The following is a 16,420-nucleotide window of genomic DNA, read 5'->3' as shown; positions in this document are numbered from 1 at the left end:
AACGAACAAATAAAAAAGGCAATATTCTGACGCCTATCAGGTAAACTGGTTATAAGACTTTATTTCTTGCTTTAACATTATTTAATAGTACTTTAAGTTGCACATAAACTTACCAGAACAGTACAGTACTGTAAATATTTAACTTACAAATACTGTGCTACTGTACTCGGGAATGTCTCACTCACTGAATAATTTCTCGCCTAGATCGTCACGTAATCAAAACAAACCGCGCGCTGTGGTGACGTTCGAGGATTTGATCTTTCAAAGGCCTCTCCTGCGTTAATTTGTAGTTTTCATAATGGTTTTTTAATCTTACGTTGTCTTTTATGTATCCCAGCCCTTACCGTGTATAATTGCGAGCGCGTTCCGTGAGATCGTGTTCCGTGCGAGTTACCTGTACTGTCCTTAACTTTTATTTTACCATTCACAAACCTATAAAATAATTTTGGCTCTTTTTTACATTTAGTTACAATATCTTTTTCACATATATCCTTTCTTCTTCTCCCCGCATCCTTACATATTCATTTCTTACCTGCTTGTACTCTTCCCAAGCCCTTTCACTATACCTTCTTCTCACTTTATTCCATGCTCTTTTTCTTGCCTCGTGTGCCATTCCACGTCTGTTGTTAAACCACTCTTTCTTCCTTTCCATAGCTGCAGAAAATTTTGGGACATATTTACTAACTCCTGTTTTATACACTTCTATCAAAAAGTCATATTTCTCATCAACAACTGTCATCATATTCATTTTATTCCGGTCTACATTTTGGAAAAAGATCCTCAGGGAAGGAAAGTCTGCATTCCCATAATTGTATCTATTTTCTCTGTGTTTTTCATCTCTTTCTCCTTCCCTTACTCCCACCACATCCATCTCAATAATCAGATGATCACCTTTTCCAAAGGGGCATTGGCAGGTTATGTTCCTTACATCATTTGGGTCCTTTGTGAATACTAAGTAAAGCCTTGATGGTTTGTCATCACCCCTAATTCTTGTATTTTCTTTAATTACTTGGGTTAATATGTTTTCCATCACCAACTCCTTCGCCTTTGCTTTTCAACTTGTACCATTCCTTCTTGCTAGAAGTTTGCTCTCATTCAGCCAATCCCAAAGAAGGGTGACCATTCCCAACCCTCTAACTATTGTCCAATTGCTTTACATCCCATGTCTCAAAAGTTTTCGAGTTTATTCTTAACACACAAATTTTAAAGCACCTTTCCTATCACAACCTTTTCTCTGACCGTCAGTATGGGTTCCGTCAGGGACACTCCACTGGCAATCTTCTCATCTACCATTCAGACTCCTGGTCATCCTCCTTTCAGGACTTTGGTGAAAGATTTGCCATTGTACTTGACATCTCAAAGGCTTTCGATCAAATCTGCCATAAATCTTTAATTTCCAAACTGCCCTCTTAAGGTTTCTATCCTTCTATCTATGCCTTCATTTATAGCTTCTTTTCTGGTCGTTCTATTCCTGCTGTTTTAGACGGCCATCGTTCATCTCCTAGACCTATCAACAGTGGTGTTCCTCAGGGCTCTGTCCTATCGCCAACTCTCTTCCTTTTATTCATCAATGATCTTCTAAGCTGTACATCTAATCCTATCCACTCGTATGCTGATGATTCCACCCTTCACCTTTCCATTCAGTTCCTGCAACATCCATCTCAGCAGTTACTTCAACAAACAAGGGATGAGGCTATGGCACACCTAATGTCTGACTTGGCTCGTATCTCTGACTGGGGTAAAAATAATTTTGTTATTTTTAATGCATCAGAGACTCAGCTTTTACACCTATGAACCCATCAAAATCTTCCACAGGAGTACCCACTAATGTTCAATAATATCCAGCTCAATCCTGCATCATCCTTAAACAGGCTTGGGGTTTCATTCACATGGGACTTATCTTGGAAAGATCATATTGCATCTCTTGTAAAAATCTGCTTCGAAGAGATTGGGTGTGCTAAGCTGACTCCGTGCCTTCTTTACCCCTGCACAGTTGTTGACTTTATACACAGGTTTTATCTGCCCCTGTTTAGAGTACAACTCTCATGTGTGGGGAGGCTCCCCACATACTGTACAGTTCTTCTCAACAGGGTGGAGTCAAAGGTTTTTCATCTCATCAACTCTCCTCCTCTCACTGGCTCCCTTCAACCTCTGTCTCTTCACCACACTGTTGCCTCTTTATCTCTTTTCTATCGCTACTTCAATGGTCACTGCATCTCAGAACTGTCTGCTTGCATCCCTCCACCGCTACGACGGGCGAGTAGCACCTGTCTAGTAACAAGCTCTCATCCCTTTTCTGTCCAACTCTCTAATGCAAGAGTTAACCATTACTCCCAGTCCTTCACTTATGCAACAGGTCAACTCTGGAACTGTCTCCCTCTGTCTGTATTTCCTGCTTCCTATGATCTCCAGTCTTTCGAATGCAGTGTGTCCAGGCATCTCAAAATGAGTGGATCTTGAATTTGCCTCTCTTTTGAATAGTTTTTCTCTTTTTTTTTTCTTGGAAGGAATGTTCATGCAGGCTCAGCCTTTGGTTCCTTCTTCCTAGCATTAAAAAAAAAAAAATCTAATAATTTATTTCCCCACAATTCCTCATTGCTCCCAGCATTCATACTTTCCCAGTTAACTTCTCTACAATTAAAATCTCCCATTATTATTATTCTATTTCTTCGTTCAAGTATCATCTTTATTTTAATAATGGATTCTCTTATTAACTGTTCATAATCTTCTTTTGTCCATGTCCTAGTTTTGGGAGGCATATAAAATACTATTACTGTACATCTATTTTTTCTCCGTAACTGTCCTCTATTTCAACTCTCAAAAGTTCAGCCGTGGTATTTTCAATTTCTATATTTTTTGCTCTTAGGTTTTTACATGATATAATCATTATACAGTACCCTAGCGTCCAGCACGGTAATATTGTCATGCATGGGTCACGTGTTGGACCAAAAATGTGTTGGACTAACAATAGAGCTTATGGGGAAAAATGAATTATGTCAGCAACCCTAGGAAAAGTCACCCTAAATACCGTATTTTGCGGCATATAAGACGCACTTTTTTGTCTCAAAGTTACCTTAAAATATCCCCATGCGTCCTGCACGTTAGACTAAGGCAGGTTAGTTAGGCTTAACTGAGAAGAAACTCTTATAAAGATGATCATCTCAATGCTTAGCAACCACAGGTGTTTTCTACAGTATGCAGACTTGATTTTATTTTTAAAAATAATATACACTAGTGTGTATATGCAGCAGATTTAAGAAACACCCGAGATCAGAAACACATAAAACTTTCGCGGGTTTGTTTACAGCTCAACTGGCTAACATCGTGAAGATATTTAGCGGTTTAGCAATTTAACAGTTTAGCATTCGCACTATTCCAGCAAGCTAACGTACATGATCACTGGTGAACTGTCTGCTAACCTTCTGAAAGGCAATCATGACCACTTTGCTTGCCATCCATTCACTAACGAGCAAAGCAATCATACTGGAGAGATGCTGGCTAGTGAAACTGCCAAGTCATCAAAACAGACTTTCGTCACGTATGGAAATACAGTAACCCTAATTAGGTCAGTTACTTTTGTGACATTTTGTGAGTGTATATATGCAGCAGATATTAAAACACGCAAGTTCAAAAACACAAAGCATTCACGGTTTGTTTTCAGCTCAACTGGCCAATACCGTCAAGGGGTTTAGCGGTTTAGCAACTTAGCAGTTTAATGTCTAGCGTACACCCTACTCTAGCAAAATAACGTGCTCACTGGTGAACTGTCTGCTAACCTTCTGAAAGGCAATCATGACCACTTTGCTTGCCATCCATTCACTAACTAGCAAAGCAATCATGCTGGAGAGATGCTGGCTAGTGAAACTGCCAAGTCATCAAAACAGACTTTCGTCACGTATGGAAATTCAGTAACCCTAATTAGGTCAGTTACTTTTGTGATATTTTGTGAGTGTATATATGCAGCAGATATTAAAACATGCAAGTTCAAGAACACAAAGCATTCACGGGATTCTTTTCAGCTCAACTGGCCAATACCGTCAAGGGGTTTAGCGGTTTAGCAACTTAGCAGTTTAGTGTCTAGCGTACACCCTACTCTAGCAAGCTAACGAAGTTACAGCTTCACTTTTTCAGCTAAGTGAAGTACTTTAGCAATGTCTATGCAACTCAGGGCACACCCAATTACAGTATTTTGTTATGGAAATAGGATAAAATTCACTGAGTAGCATAACTGATGCAATATCTGAAATAGCAGTGCCTGACGGGGATTCATATCAGCGTCCGCCATTTCTGCTGTATTCTTAGCAGATGAAGCGATCAGAATGATTGACAACGTTCACTCTCTGCATCTCTGCTGCCTAAGCAAAGCTCTCATGATCGGCAATGGGGATCATTTAGGCCGTAACGTCCAAATTTGTTAGGTTAGGTTAGGTTGTAAAATCGTTTGCCATTTTGGACGTTACGGCCGAAACGACCAGAATCCTAAGGTGTAGGTGAGAGTTTGGTGTGGGTGTAGTTAACCCCTTAACCGCGGGGTGTCACTTTCGTGACGCTTGGGAACAAGGGATCATACCGCGGGGCGTCGCTTTTGTGATTCTGTGTTATTTTGAATTCACCAGGGCTTCCAAGTGGGGGCTTGTATCATCTATCAGTACTGCCAATGTCCAACACTAGTCAGCACTCCTAATCTCATCTGTACTCCCATCCATTGTTGACAATTTAGCCATTTCTCCCCATTCTTGACTCCCCTCCCTACCCCCCCTCCATTACCCTATCCTCTCGCCTGCCCGGCCGTGCTACGCTAAGTAAATCTTCCCTGGAATTTTTCACTGATTTCATCCATTGAAATAAGCCCTATGTCCTATTCTTATACCAAATAATATATACAAGAAAGAAATAAGGTAAGTGAGAGTGCCAAACACCTGGAATTGGCTAATTATCACCTGACAACACCTCACGTGCACTCGTTCGCTAATTTTCGCTGTTTTTCCCCTTGAAATATGCCCTATAATCTATTTTCGTAATAAATATACATGTAAGGAGGGAAGGGAGAAGCCTAAGTGATATTTACATTCACCTGGAACTACCTAATTTATAATGTATTGTCTAGATTTCCTGCCAATCAAATCAGTGCTAAACAAAGATGTTTCAAGATCTAACATTGGTAGCTCTGAAAATATATCTCCTAAGTAGACCTCTAATCTATTTTCGAAATAAATATACATGTAAGGAGGGAAGGGAGAAGCCTAAGTGATATTTACATTCACCTGGAACTACCAAATTTATAATGTATTGTCTAGATTTCCTGCCAATCATATCAGTGCTAGACTTAGCTGTTTCAAGAAGTAATATTGGTAACCCTGAATAACCCCTTACAAGGCCTCCACGCTAGCCCTCCGTTATCAGGTTACTCTCAACTTCCGAAGTGAGAGTACGTATGTTTCTTCTTGCTGACTTCAAGGCCTTTTTTCACCCCCATGCAAATGGCCCTGTGACCTTTACCCCCTACTAAACCTCGTGTGGAAAGAGGTAAAGGGCTGACAATTGATAAAAGAGTGAGTACGATCTTTCTATTGAGTAAAACAGTGCAAGTGGAATTGTAAATAATGTGTAAATAATGTGTAAACAGCAAGTGAAAGTAATGAATGTAAATATACGTGAACAATGGAAAACAGTTTTATAAGTTATTTCAAGTGACAGTGCACAACACAGTGTAAATAAAATAGAAATGTAAATAACGTAAATAAAATAGAGAACGTAAATAGAAATGTAAATGAGTAGTATTATAAGAATACGAGTATATACCCTAGGAGTAATGAAAGTGAAAGTTTCACTCTAGCATGTCTGAATGCTATGAGTTATGAGAGTGAAGATGAAAGTGACATTCACTCTCAATGCCAGTATACAGGACGAAAGTGAATGCTACGTATTTTACTGAAAGAAATTGAATCCCTACAGTGACAATAAACTAATACTACTGAAGGAAACTTATGAATAAAGACTGTAGATATATATAAGTGTTATATAGTAATAGAAATATAAAGTGTGAGGGGTTTTATGAATAATAAATGACAGACTACTAAGAGCGAACTAGTGCCAGTGCGACGATCACACGCGCTCGTAATTTCCATTGCTTTCACAGTGTTTTTTTTTTTTTAGTATGGATCCCAAACTACTTGAAAATTGTAGAATAGTGTTTATAGTGTTTGTATCTGGCTGTGGTAATCATATTACGGGTTGTCGGGAAGTGTAAAGTGGAGACTTCGTTACCCTACTTCAGAGGTCTCCACAAGTCCTACAGTAACTGACGAAGGCTCAACAATCATTCCAGGAGAAAGCTGAAGGTATGTGCCATAAGCATATGTAATTTTATTATTCTAGGACTAATAACTGATTTTTGGCAAATATTTTTTGAGAGTCTGTCGGAGCCCAAACAACCCCGCGGCACACGCAAGTCATTGGTAAACAAGCCCGCGGTGTAGGGGTTAAGGAAGTAGAAGTGGGAAGAGTCAGGCTAGGGAACTGATAATCCGCTTATTATAATCCCTTCAGCCCAGCAATGTATTTTATAGGGTAGTTTATTCATCCTCGCCATATGATTTTATTCAGTTCAGGAAACATGTACTGAGGAGGTTAATGTGGGCTGTATCAAATGCCCCAAGTCTGAATATCGCCTGTGCTCAGTTAAAACGATTGCCAAGTTAAAATCGTATGAAGTGTGGTATAAGCAATTCAATGGATGGTACTGAGGACCATTTACTGTATGAAAGTGACAGTGAAACAGTGATGATGACTGAGGTGATGACTTCCAGTGATGCTTCAGGACTTGGGGGAAGTAGTGATGAAGTCTCAGGATTTGAAGACGAGTGAAATTTTCACCATGTCAGTAATATGAAGTGAATATAGGTTTTAGGTGATCATGACAGATGCAAGCATGGAAAATTTAGGATCAATGGTGCTGTACACCTTTAGTCTTGCACTGACGATGTTTGGATGAATAAATTGTTTGAGATGTTTCATGTCCTTAAGTGATGATATTTATATTGAACAACCAAATACATTTTGATGTTTTTGGCATATAATAAAGCCACTGGGTACTCCAAAACGGACTGATGTAAATGTTTCAGAGGTGAGCGAATGTTGCATGTGGTGTGTACATGTGTGCGTGTGTGTGTGTGTACCATAGCGACTAGGAGGCAGCAGTGTTAAGACGAAAAATGGATGTTTTCACAGTACTCGAATGTTTTGAGATGGATGTCTGTTTTTAGCAAATTCTGGTAAGAGAAATATGCATTTTTAACTGTTGATGCTGCAAGGAAAACAGCTGACAGTAAGGGAGTGATACTGGGAGAAAAGGGTTGAGCCAGTTGTCTAGCGCTTGGGATGCAGCAGTGTTGCTAAGAGATAGTTTCACCATTCTTGACATGTTTTGAGATGAATGTCTGTTTTTAGTAAATTGTGATCAGTGAAGAACGTATTTTTAACTGTTGATGCTGCAAGGGAAACATCGCTGACAGTGAGGAAGTGATACTGAGAGGAAGGGGTAGAGACTGCTGTCTAGCGACTGGGAGGCAGCAGTGTTACTAAGGTGTAACAATGGATGTTTTCACCATAGTATGTTTTGAAATGAATGTTTATAGTAAATTATGATCAGTGAAGCATACATTTTTAATTGTTGATGCTGCAAGGCAAACATAGCTGACAGTGAAGGAGTGATACTGAGAGAAGAGAGTAAAAACAGCTGTCTATCCTGTTCCCAAGCAGCCTTGCTATATTGAACATTGGTTGTAAAACATTGTAATTTGTGTATTTACAAGTGCTACCTTTTTATATTATTTGTCGAGGTAATTACAGGTTAGTTAGAGTGCATGATTAATGATGGTAGTCGTCTGATATTGTGCTTGAGTCAAGGCAATGTGAGGAAATTCCGTAACAGGAGTGGAATATGACGGGGTTCTTTTAGGATAAATGAACTGATGTGAACATTCATTGTATTTTATGTTTTCGTCAGTGAATGAAAGAATAGAGTTTATTGACTTCATCTGTGGTTTTAAATTCATCTATCTATCTATCTATATACCTAGGCTGCTTCCCCCAAGGAAAGGGAGGTAGCCGAGACAGGACGACTCACTCTCCATTTACTCATCCATTCAAACACATTCATTCGCATCTTAGCCCCAAAGGGGAGAACGGACAGATCCTCACCGCATCACACCGCACAAGGGTCAACTGCGCAATGCAAGCAGTGACATCCACAGCAGGGCCCGACAGCAGAACTGGTTTACCCCTGCCACATCATAACAGACCCATCCCCTTACCCGCACCTGACCTGACTAGCTGATCAGACCAAATGCGGGAGAATATCCCCTCAGGGCTGCGTCATCACTTATTCATTCACAATTTCTCCCCATTTATTTCTGTCACGCACAGCCACTCTTCCTTGCTCAACGGACATCCCTCTCGCATCCAGCGCTCTCTTCACACTGTCCATCCATCCTATTCGTGGTCTTCCTCTCAGTCTTACACCTCTCACATCAGATCTAGTTATCTTTTTCACCAATCGCTCATTTAAATTCATAAAATATTAAAAACAGTGTTTAGATCAGTTTACTGATACATTTTTATCAACAAAGTTGAGATGGCCTCGTAATTTGAAGTCACGTTTTGTTAAGATGGGGTTTTGTTTTCTCTTTTCCTGTATCATTCTTTGTACATTAAAGAAGAAACTAAAGGAAAAAGAGCAGTACTGAATAGATTCTGAAAGGTGAGTGTGTATCTAAGTGATAGTGGCTCATATCAGTCCCGTTTTGTCAAGAAGGGGCATTGTTTTCTTTTCCTGTACCATTCTTTGTATATAAAAAAAGAAACCAAAGGCTGATGATCAGTAATGAATAGATTCTGAAAGGTGAGTGTGTATCTGTGTGGTAATGGCTCTTATTAAGAAACCTTACTGCAATCTTGGTTGGGGCAAACTTTTTTTTCACAGAACTGCCCTGCCAGAATTAGGGTGCGTCTTTCACAATGCTGCGTCTTACATGCCGCGAAATACGGTACCTACCATATACCTATACATATATTGGTACTATTGTAATTATAATAAATGGTACTGTGCTATGAATGATAGCTAACCTTTTAGGATAGTGTTGGTGGGCCTGCTGGGAATGGAAGGTGGTATCCAAGGCTGCAGATAGTCCTACTGGGTCCCCGGAGGATGGCTGCTGGCGTCACTAGCAGGTAATGGCTGTTGCTCCTCCTCAACCTCCCTCATAAATCCTTCGAAATCATACTCAGAATCACTATCTTCATCCACAGCCATGGAAGGTCCTGCTTCTGCCTGTTTTAGCACTCTGTAATCCTCGGCAAAGTGCATGCTTCTCATGCTGTTGCCAGAGCCCCGTCTCGTGACTGTGAAAAGTGATCGCTGTCGCTGACTCGGTAGAGAATAAGGAGAAGCAACTTTGTTTATAAACTGGTATGCACGCCGATGAGACGGGTTTCAAAACGATTGATATTTATTCTAAAATATTAATATGTATTCAGTGTCAGGCTAAATGTTCAATGCTGTAGTATGATACATTCTCTGTCGAGTTGCCTGGGTTTTGGTCACACTGTTTTGCCCGTCGTATCCTCGGCAGGAATCCATCCAGATGAATTCCAAATGCCCGTGGTATCGTCGGCAATTTTACCACGTTACCGTTCCGATTTACCATCGTATCCTCGGCAAACCTGGTATGAAGTGCCGTGTGATAGCCTTCGGCTGCCAGGATCTTGTCCTAGTTTTTTATTATGATCCTCACGTTGGCTTCATTCATGTCGTAGGCCTTGGCAATGTCAACTTTCCTCTCCCCTTTCTTCTTCCTCTCGATGCTTTCTAGCTTGGTGGCCTGAGGGAGGTCCCGACGCTTCTTGGGGTTCTCAGAAAGCTTCCTAGGCATCGTGAGCAAGGTAAAATGCAGTAACAAGGGCAGAAAATGCAGCAAGAAAAAAGCACCTTCCAATGCAATTATGCGACTGAGTGGCGATGTGGCGGGAGAAATTTAAACAAAACATCACGTGACACCAGAAGCGTTTTTAATTGGGCGGCATCACGATCACGTCACGATAGCAGGCGGGGAAGGCTACTTGATCAGAAGTTTTCATTGGCTATCATCATCATGGGAATGTCCAGTATGACCATGTTGGACCGGGGGTGATCGTGCTAGAGTGAATTCTGCAGATTTCGCCCACTTCTTGGAGCTCTGTGCGTGTTATGCTAACACACTCGTGTTGCAGTAATTAAATCGTATTAAATAATACTAATTAATTGCTCTCCGTGCTGGACCCGAATCATGCTGGACTAACGCATGTTGGATGCGAGGGTACTGTACCTCCCCCAAACTTGCTTTCTCTATCCTTCCTCCAAATATTATAATTGTTCCATCCAAATAATTTTGTATCAATATCTCGGGGCAATTTAGTCTCCACCAAGCAAACAATTTTAGGTTTCTTTTCATTTATATAGTCTCCAATTTCCCCTTTCTTAGATATTAACCCATCCACATTACTATACATGATACTTATATTTACCGCACTGGTTATATCTTTACTCACTCTTCTATTTTTCATACTCATATCCATACCCGTTGTTTCCTTCACTTCTAGTTCCTCACATACCACTTCCTTACTTTCATATCCATCACTCTCCAAAAAAAAAGTTTTACATTCTTCCTTTGTCCTCCTGTTATTTTTTTCCTTTATTTGTTCCTTCAAAGATTTTAAAACTTCTCTTTCTTCTTCATTCAAATCTTTTCTTACTATAATATTTTCCATCCCTGCCCCTTTACTCAGTTTCCAAGTCACTTTAAGTATATCATTTACTACACTTTCTGATGACAACTTAATTCTTATTGGTCTTGCTTCCCATTTCTTATATGGCCCTATCCTCCTTACTTCCTCAGTTTCTTTTTCCCACTTGTTTCCTTCGGGATCGATCTTGCCCAGTATTTTTCTCACCATTTTCGTGTCTCTCTCAAGTCCCACAGATCTAACCTTTTCTTCCTCCTCCCTATTTCCAAATTTTACCACATATCCATTCCTGTCTACAGTTTCTCTCACTATTTTTTCTTTTTCTTCAATATTTTCACTACATTTTTTTTCCCTTTCATCCTGAATGATTTCCCTTAAGCTGACCACTTCTTTCTGTTCTTCTTCCACATGTGCCCACTTTGCCTTTTTCTCTTCTAACACACTACTCACCTTCTCCGTTTTGTTATTGCTCTCTTCTAGTTTTCTCCTTAATTAAATATTTTCTTGCTTCAAATTCTGGATTTCATGGTTCGCCGTCTCACTGGCCTGGATCAGACTCTGTATGGTATTCTCGGTATTTTCAGGCATGTTTTTTAGTACTAAATACGCCACCTACTTTTCTAGTTCACTAACCCTCATAATCAATATTTAACCAAATCCATGATATTTATTTCACTGTCAAATCCTGGAAATTCGAGTCCCTTGATGTTTACATTGCCAGCCATGTTTGAGGTTGGTTACAATATCAAACAGCTATTACCGAAAATACTATAAACATTCATGCATACTCACTGTGTGTGTGTGTGTGTGTGTGTGTGTGTGTGTGTGCATATTCACCTATTTGTAGTATACATCAATTGAGCTAAGCTCATGTTGTACTGTCTCCATATCTATATTTATACAGTCTAGTTTTAAACACATGACTGTTCTTTGCCTTCACCACCTCTTCAAGTCATTCCAAATACTTATGCTTCTACATGGAAAACTGAACCTTTAGAGATCATTAAGACATCTACTTTTCCCCAACTTGGGGTCATGACCTCTTGTTCTCCCATCATTCAGCACAAAAAGATCCTCTCCATCCACCCTTTCCAATTCTCTTACATTTCTAAATATCGAGATCAAGTCATCTCTTTCCCTTCTCTCACGCAGTGTTGGTAATGTCAGATTTTCCAGTCTCTCCTCGTAGGTGAGTTCCCTTAAACATGGTATCTTCACTGTCATCCGCTGAACCTTCTCTAGTTTATCAATACGCTTCTTCAGATGAGGTGACCATACCACAGCTGCATACTCCAGTCTTGGTCTTATCATGGTCACTATCAACTCCCTCAGCATTTCCTAGTCCACATAATTAAAAGCCACTCTCATATTGGTCAGTAATCCATAGGTTCCTCCAATGATTTTGTTTATATGTTTTTCTAGTGACAAGTCATCCTAAACAGTCACTCCCAAGTCTTTCTCATCTTTTCTTTTACAAATGATCTCACTGCCCATTTTATATGTCCAGTGCAGTCTTTTTTCACTCACTCCCATTTCTAATACATGACACTTCTTGGCATAAAAATCCATTTTCCAAGTCTGGCTCCAGCTGTGGAGTTTGTCCAAGTCCTCTTGCAGTTTTTTACAATTATCAGTACCTTTAATATGTTGCATGATTTTAGCATCATCTGTGAACATACTCATGTAACTATTTAAACCCTCTGGTAAATCATTTACATTAATCAGAAACATTATTGGGGCCAAGTCAGAGATCTGGGGTACTCCACTAGTCACGTTTCTCCACTGTGAAACCTTGTCTCTTATAATTGTTCTCATCTGCCTTCCTATCAAATAATCTTCCATCCACTTAAATAGTTTCCCATGCACCCCTCCAAGGTCTTCAACTTCCACAGCAGTCTCCTATAAGGCACTGTCAAATGCTTTCTTGAGATAAAGATAGACACAATCTGCCCACCCCTCTCTCTCTTGTATGACATCTATTACCCTATTGTAGAAACTTAATAGGTTAGCAATGCATGATCTTCCTTCCCTAAAACCAAATTGTCTTGGTGTTAGCACTTCATTTTCTTCTAAATACTTTATCCGTCTTTTTCTAATAATTTTCTCGCAGATTTTACAAACAATACTAGTAAGTGATACAGGTCTGTAATTGAATGGATCTTCCCTATCTCCTCCCTTGAAGGCACAATACTTGCTCTTTTCCAATCTTTAGGTAACTGTCCATTTTCCATCAATGTCTTGATGATGACATAAACAGGCCACACTAACTGGTCAGCACATTCCTTCAGGACCATCTGGTCTCACTGCTTTTCTTAAATCCAAATCCCTCATCAGCTGTAGCACCTCATTCACGTCAACAATAATTTCTGCCATTCCTATCACCATAGGTTCAATTTCAGGTTACCTAAATTCTTCTTCTAACACACAGACTGACTGTAGTTTGTTGTTCATTATTTCACACAATTATTCTTCTCTTACATATTCATATCACCTGCTTGTACTCCTCCCAAGCCCTTTCACTATACTTTCTTCTCACTTTATTCCATGCTCTTTTTTCTTGCCTCGTGTGCCTCTCTACATCTGTTATTAAACCATTCTTTCCTCCTTTCCATAGCTGCAGAAAATTTTGGGACATATTTACTAACTCCTGTTTTATACACTTCTATCAGAAAGTCATATTTCTCATCAACAATTGTCATCATATTTATTTTATTCCAGTCTACATTTTGGAAAAAGTTCCTCCGGGAGGGAAAGTCTCTCTTCCCATAATTGCATCTATTTTCTCTGTGTTTTTTATCTCTTTCTTCTTCCCTTACTCCCACCACTTCCATCTCAATAATCAGATGATCACTTTTCTCAAAGGGGCAATGGTAGGTTACGTTCCTTACATCATTTGGGTCCATTGTGAATACTAAGTCAAGCTGTGATGGTTTGTCGTCACCCCTAATTCTTGTATTTTCTTTAATTACTTGGGTTAACATGTTTTCTATCACCAATTCCATCACAAAACTAGGGGTAGGCCTATGATAGACAAGGTTGGGTGGTATTTCTACCCTATCATTATTCCAGGGTATCGCATCTTAGGGTATCGTAAATCTGGATTTCCCTGTTATACTCACATTCATCAAACTTTTTGATCACTCCTCGTATATATATATTACAGTAGTGTATATTCAACAGCTTTGGATATCAGAAACCCCTGTCACACTACAACACTCACAATGAACCACTCACTTGTATATCCATCTAACTTTACATAAGTTTCATACATACATACATACATGTATGCATGAAGCATGTGTAAAGTTTGGTGACAAATCTTTATAGTATTCAGCAGCTTTCAATCCACATCATTCATACCTGGTACTGTACATAAAACCCTCCATGCTCTGTCTTCCATAATTGCCTTATCATACGTACCAGGTACCGTACATAAAACTCTTCATACTCTGTCTTCCATTATCACCTTATCATACCGTAAGGTTTTTCCAGATTCATAAACAAAATAAATATGATCAGTCCTTTTCATATGCTTTCTTCAATATTAGTCTTGCAACAAATATCTGGTCAACACATCCCTTCCCATTACAAAAATAACCCTGTTCACCACTCACCAAACAATCTGATATGTTCCTTACCTTCTCTATAATTAATACGTTTTCCACAACACCCAGAACTCTGGCCCCATAATTTTTGCACTAATTTCAATATTCTTGAAGATTATACAATTTCCTTTCTTATAGTGAATCCATCCATTCATCCATCATCCAATTCTACGTTGCCCCATGAGAAGCATACAAGCCCAGGGCTAGGCAATTTGGTCCTGACATTTAAGATGAGAGTGACCAGCCTCACTCATCCCCGAGTGGCATTATATGAGCAATAACCCCAACCACCCATTGGATATAAACCTTCACCGGCTCAATCTGATTGAGGCGCTGTAATTACCCACTAAACCACCAGGCGCCATAATTTGCTTATATGGTTACAACCCAGCATAGTAAATGGTTTCCTGGTGTACAGGAAACCATTAGGCTTGTCACTCAGTGTAGAGTCACCCATAGGCAGAAGGGAGAGGAAAAAATGAAGGAAAGAAAGACAAAAGAGGGAGTGTAAAGTCACCTGTAGGCAGAAGGACGAGGAAAGAATAAAGTAAAGAAAGACAGAAGAGGAAGGAAGAAATGGAGAGAGGAAAGGGCAGACACCCGAGAGCAGCACTACATCGAGTGAGTGGATGGTGAGCACCCCCACCTACCACACAATATATAAAATCAACAGTGTATTCATCATTATAACACTTTCAGCATGCTTTGGAAAGTATTTTACAATCACACTCTTCTTGGGAATACCTCACATGACATACAATTTACAAAAATAATTTGTACAATGGCTGCAACTTCCCAATAAACATAAATATTCTTTATCTGGAATTTTATGCCTTCAAATCACTTCCTAGTCACTGATGAAGGAAAATATTATTATCATTGTTACTATAATATATTTATCATTATTATCAATTACAGTACATCCCTGAGCATTACAATAACAGCCACTAACCTATTCATGCAATACTAGAGGAACAACAGCATACCTGAGGGTGAGGATATGAGTGAGGGGTTGAGGTACGCCTGGCAGTGGCAGTGGTGCTGGTACGAGAAGCAGCTGCCACACCACCACCAGTATTATAACCCAATGCTCGGTACAGACGGTTACGCAGCTCTACCATCTCACCCTGGATTCACATTTAAATAACAAATACAGCATACATGAATGGTACAGCACAAGAAGTCAAATGCATTCCCATAATTAGTCTCCCCACTTCTGCCAGGTATTCAATACTGAAAAATGGCACAGCCTCTCTATCTATAGTAATGGAAAACAGAATCTGACAGATTTGTTGTCTCACTGGAAATGATGAAAATGGCTAATATTTAGAACACAAAAATACATAACAAACAACACAGATAACAATCGCCATCATAATCATCACCATCCTAGCTAGATTTTCCACTAATATATGGGGCTGTTCTTGTTGTAGTGTTGCTTAACCCAGCATTGCCTGGCCAAGCAGACTTGTACACCACAGTAAACAACTGCTTCTGTGGGGCTATCCCACATGTACAATATAGTGTATACACCATGTAGGAAACTTGCAACCCCTTGTAGAAGACAGTGCCTCATTAGAAATGGACCAAGGTCCTTCCCCACTGCAAGGAGTAGAGAAATATAAGGAGGTTTGGCTCCCAAGTGAATGTCACAGCTGCTTTGCCCCGTCCAAAGTACACAGTATCACCATATGTAGGCTCCTCATTATTACCAATGGCAAAGTTCAGTGTACTGCATATGGGAAGAGCAACATACAGTACATTTTTTCCTGACCATTCACCATCTCTGAAGGCATCCTAACGAAAAGGCTCAACACGAATGAAACCACCCGAGTATTTTAATTGGTACCGTAATAAATCATCTTAGAGACTGAGAGCTGAAGAAAGGAAGCACAGTCTTGAATATAGTTATAATGCTTTACACAGAATGAAAACCTTCTACTCATGGCTTTAGATGTCTAATCCTGTCATCCAAGCTAAACGCTATATAATGGATTTCCCAGAATGAAAACCTTCTACTCATGGCTTTTGAT

At 39.7% G+C, this 16,420-nt stretch overlaps 1 protein-coding gene across 1 annotated transcript in view; it reads right to left on the bottom strand.

Annotated features, from left to right (window-relative positions):
- The window catches only part of Sec31 (COPII coat complex component secretory 31), a 485,856-nt gene that overhangs the window by 152,791 nt on the left and 316,645 nt on the right, over nucleotides 1-16,420 (bottom strand). Inside the window, exon 15 of the mRNA XM_080283301.1 lies at nucleotides 15,374-15,514. Within this exon, the coding sequence (XP_080139427.1) occupies nucleotides 15,374-15,514 (141 nt within the window). The remainder of the gene's footprint in view (nucleotides 1-15,373; nucleotides 15,515-16,420) is intronic.

The sequence above is a fragment of the Coenobita brevimanus genome, chromosome 97 (genome assembly GCF_032717465.1).
Source record: "Coenobita brevimanus isolate Jiangsu-jjx chromosome 97, ASM3271746v2, whole genome shotgun sequence".
Lineage (NCBI taxonomy): Eukaryota > Metazoa > Arthropoda > Malacostraca > Decapoda > Coenobitidae > Coenobita > Coenobita brevimanus.
The sequence above is the reverse complement of the archived record's forward strand: the minus strand, read 5'-3'. Positions and strand labels throughout refer to the sequence as shown.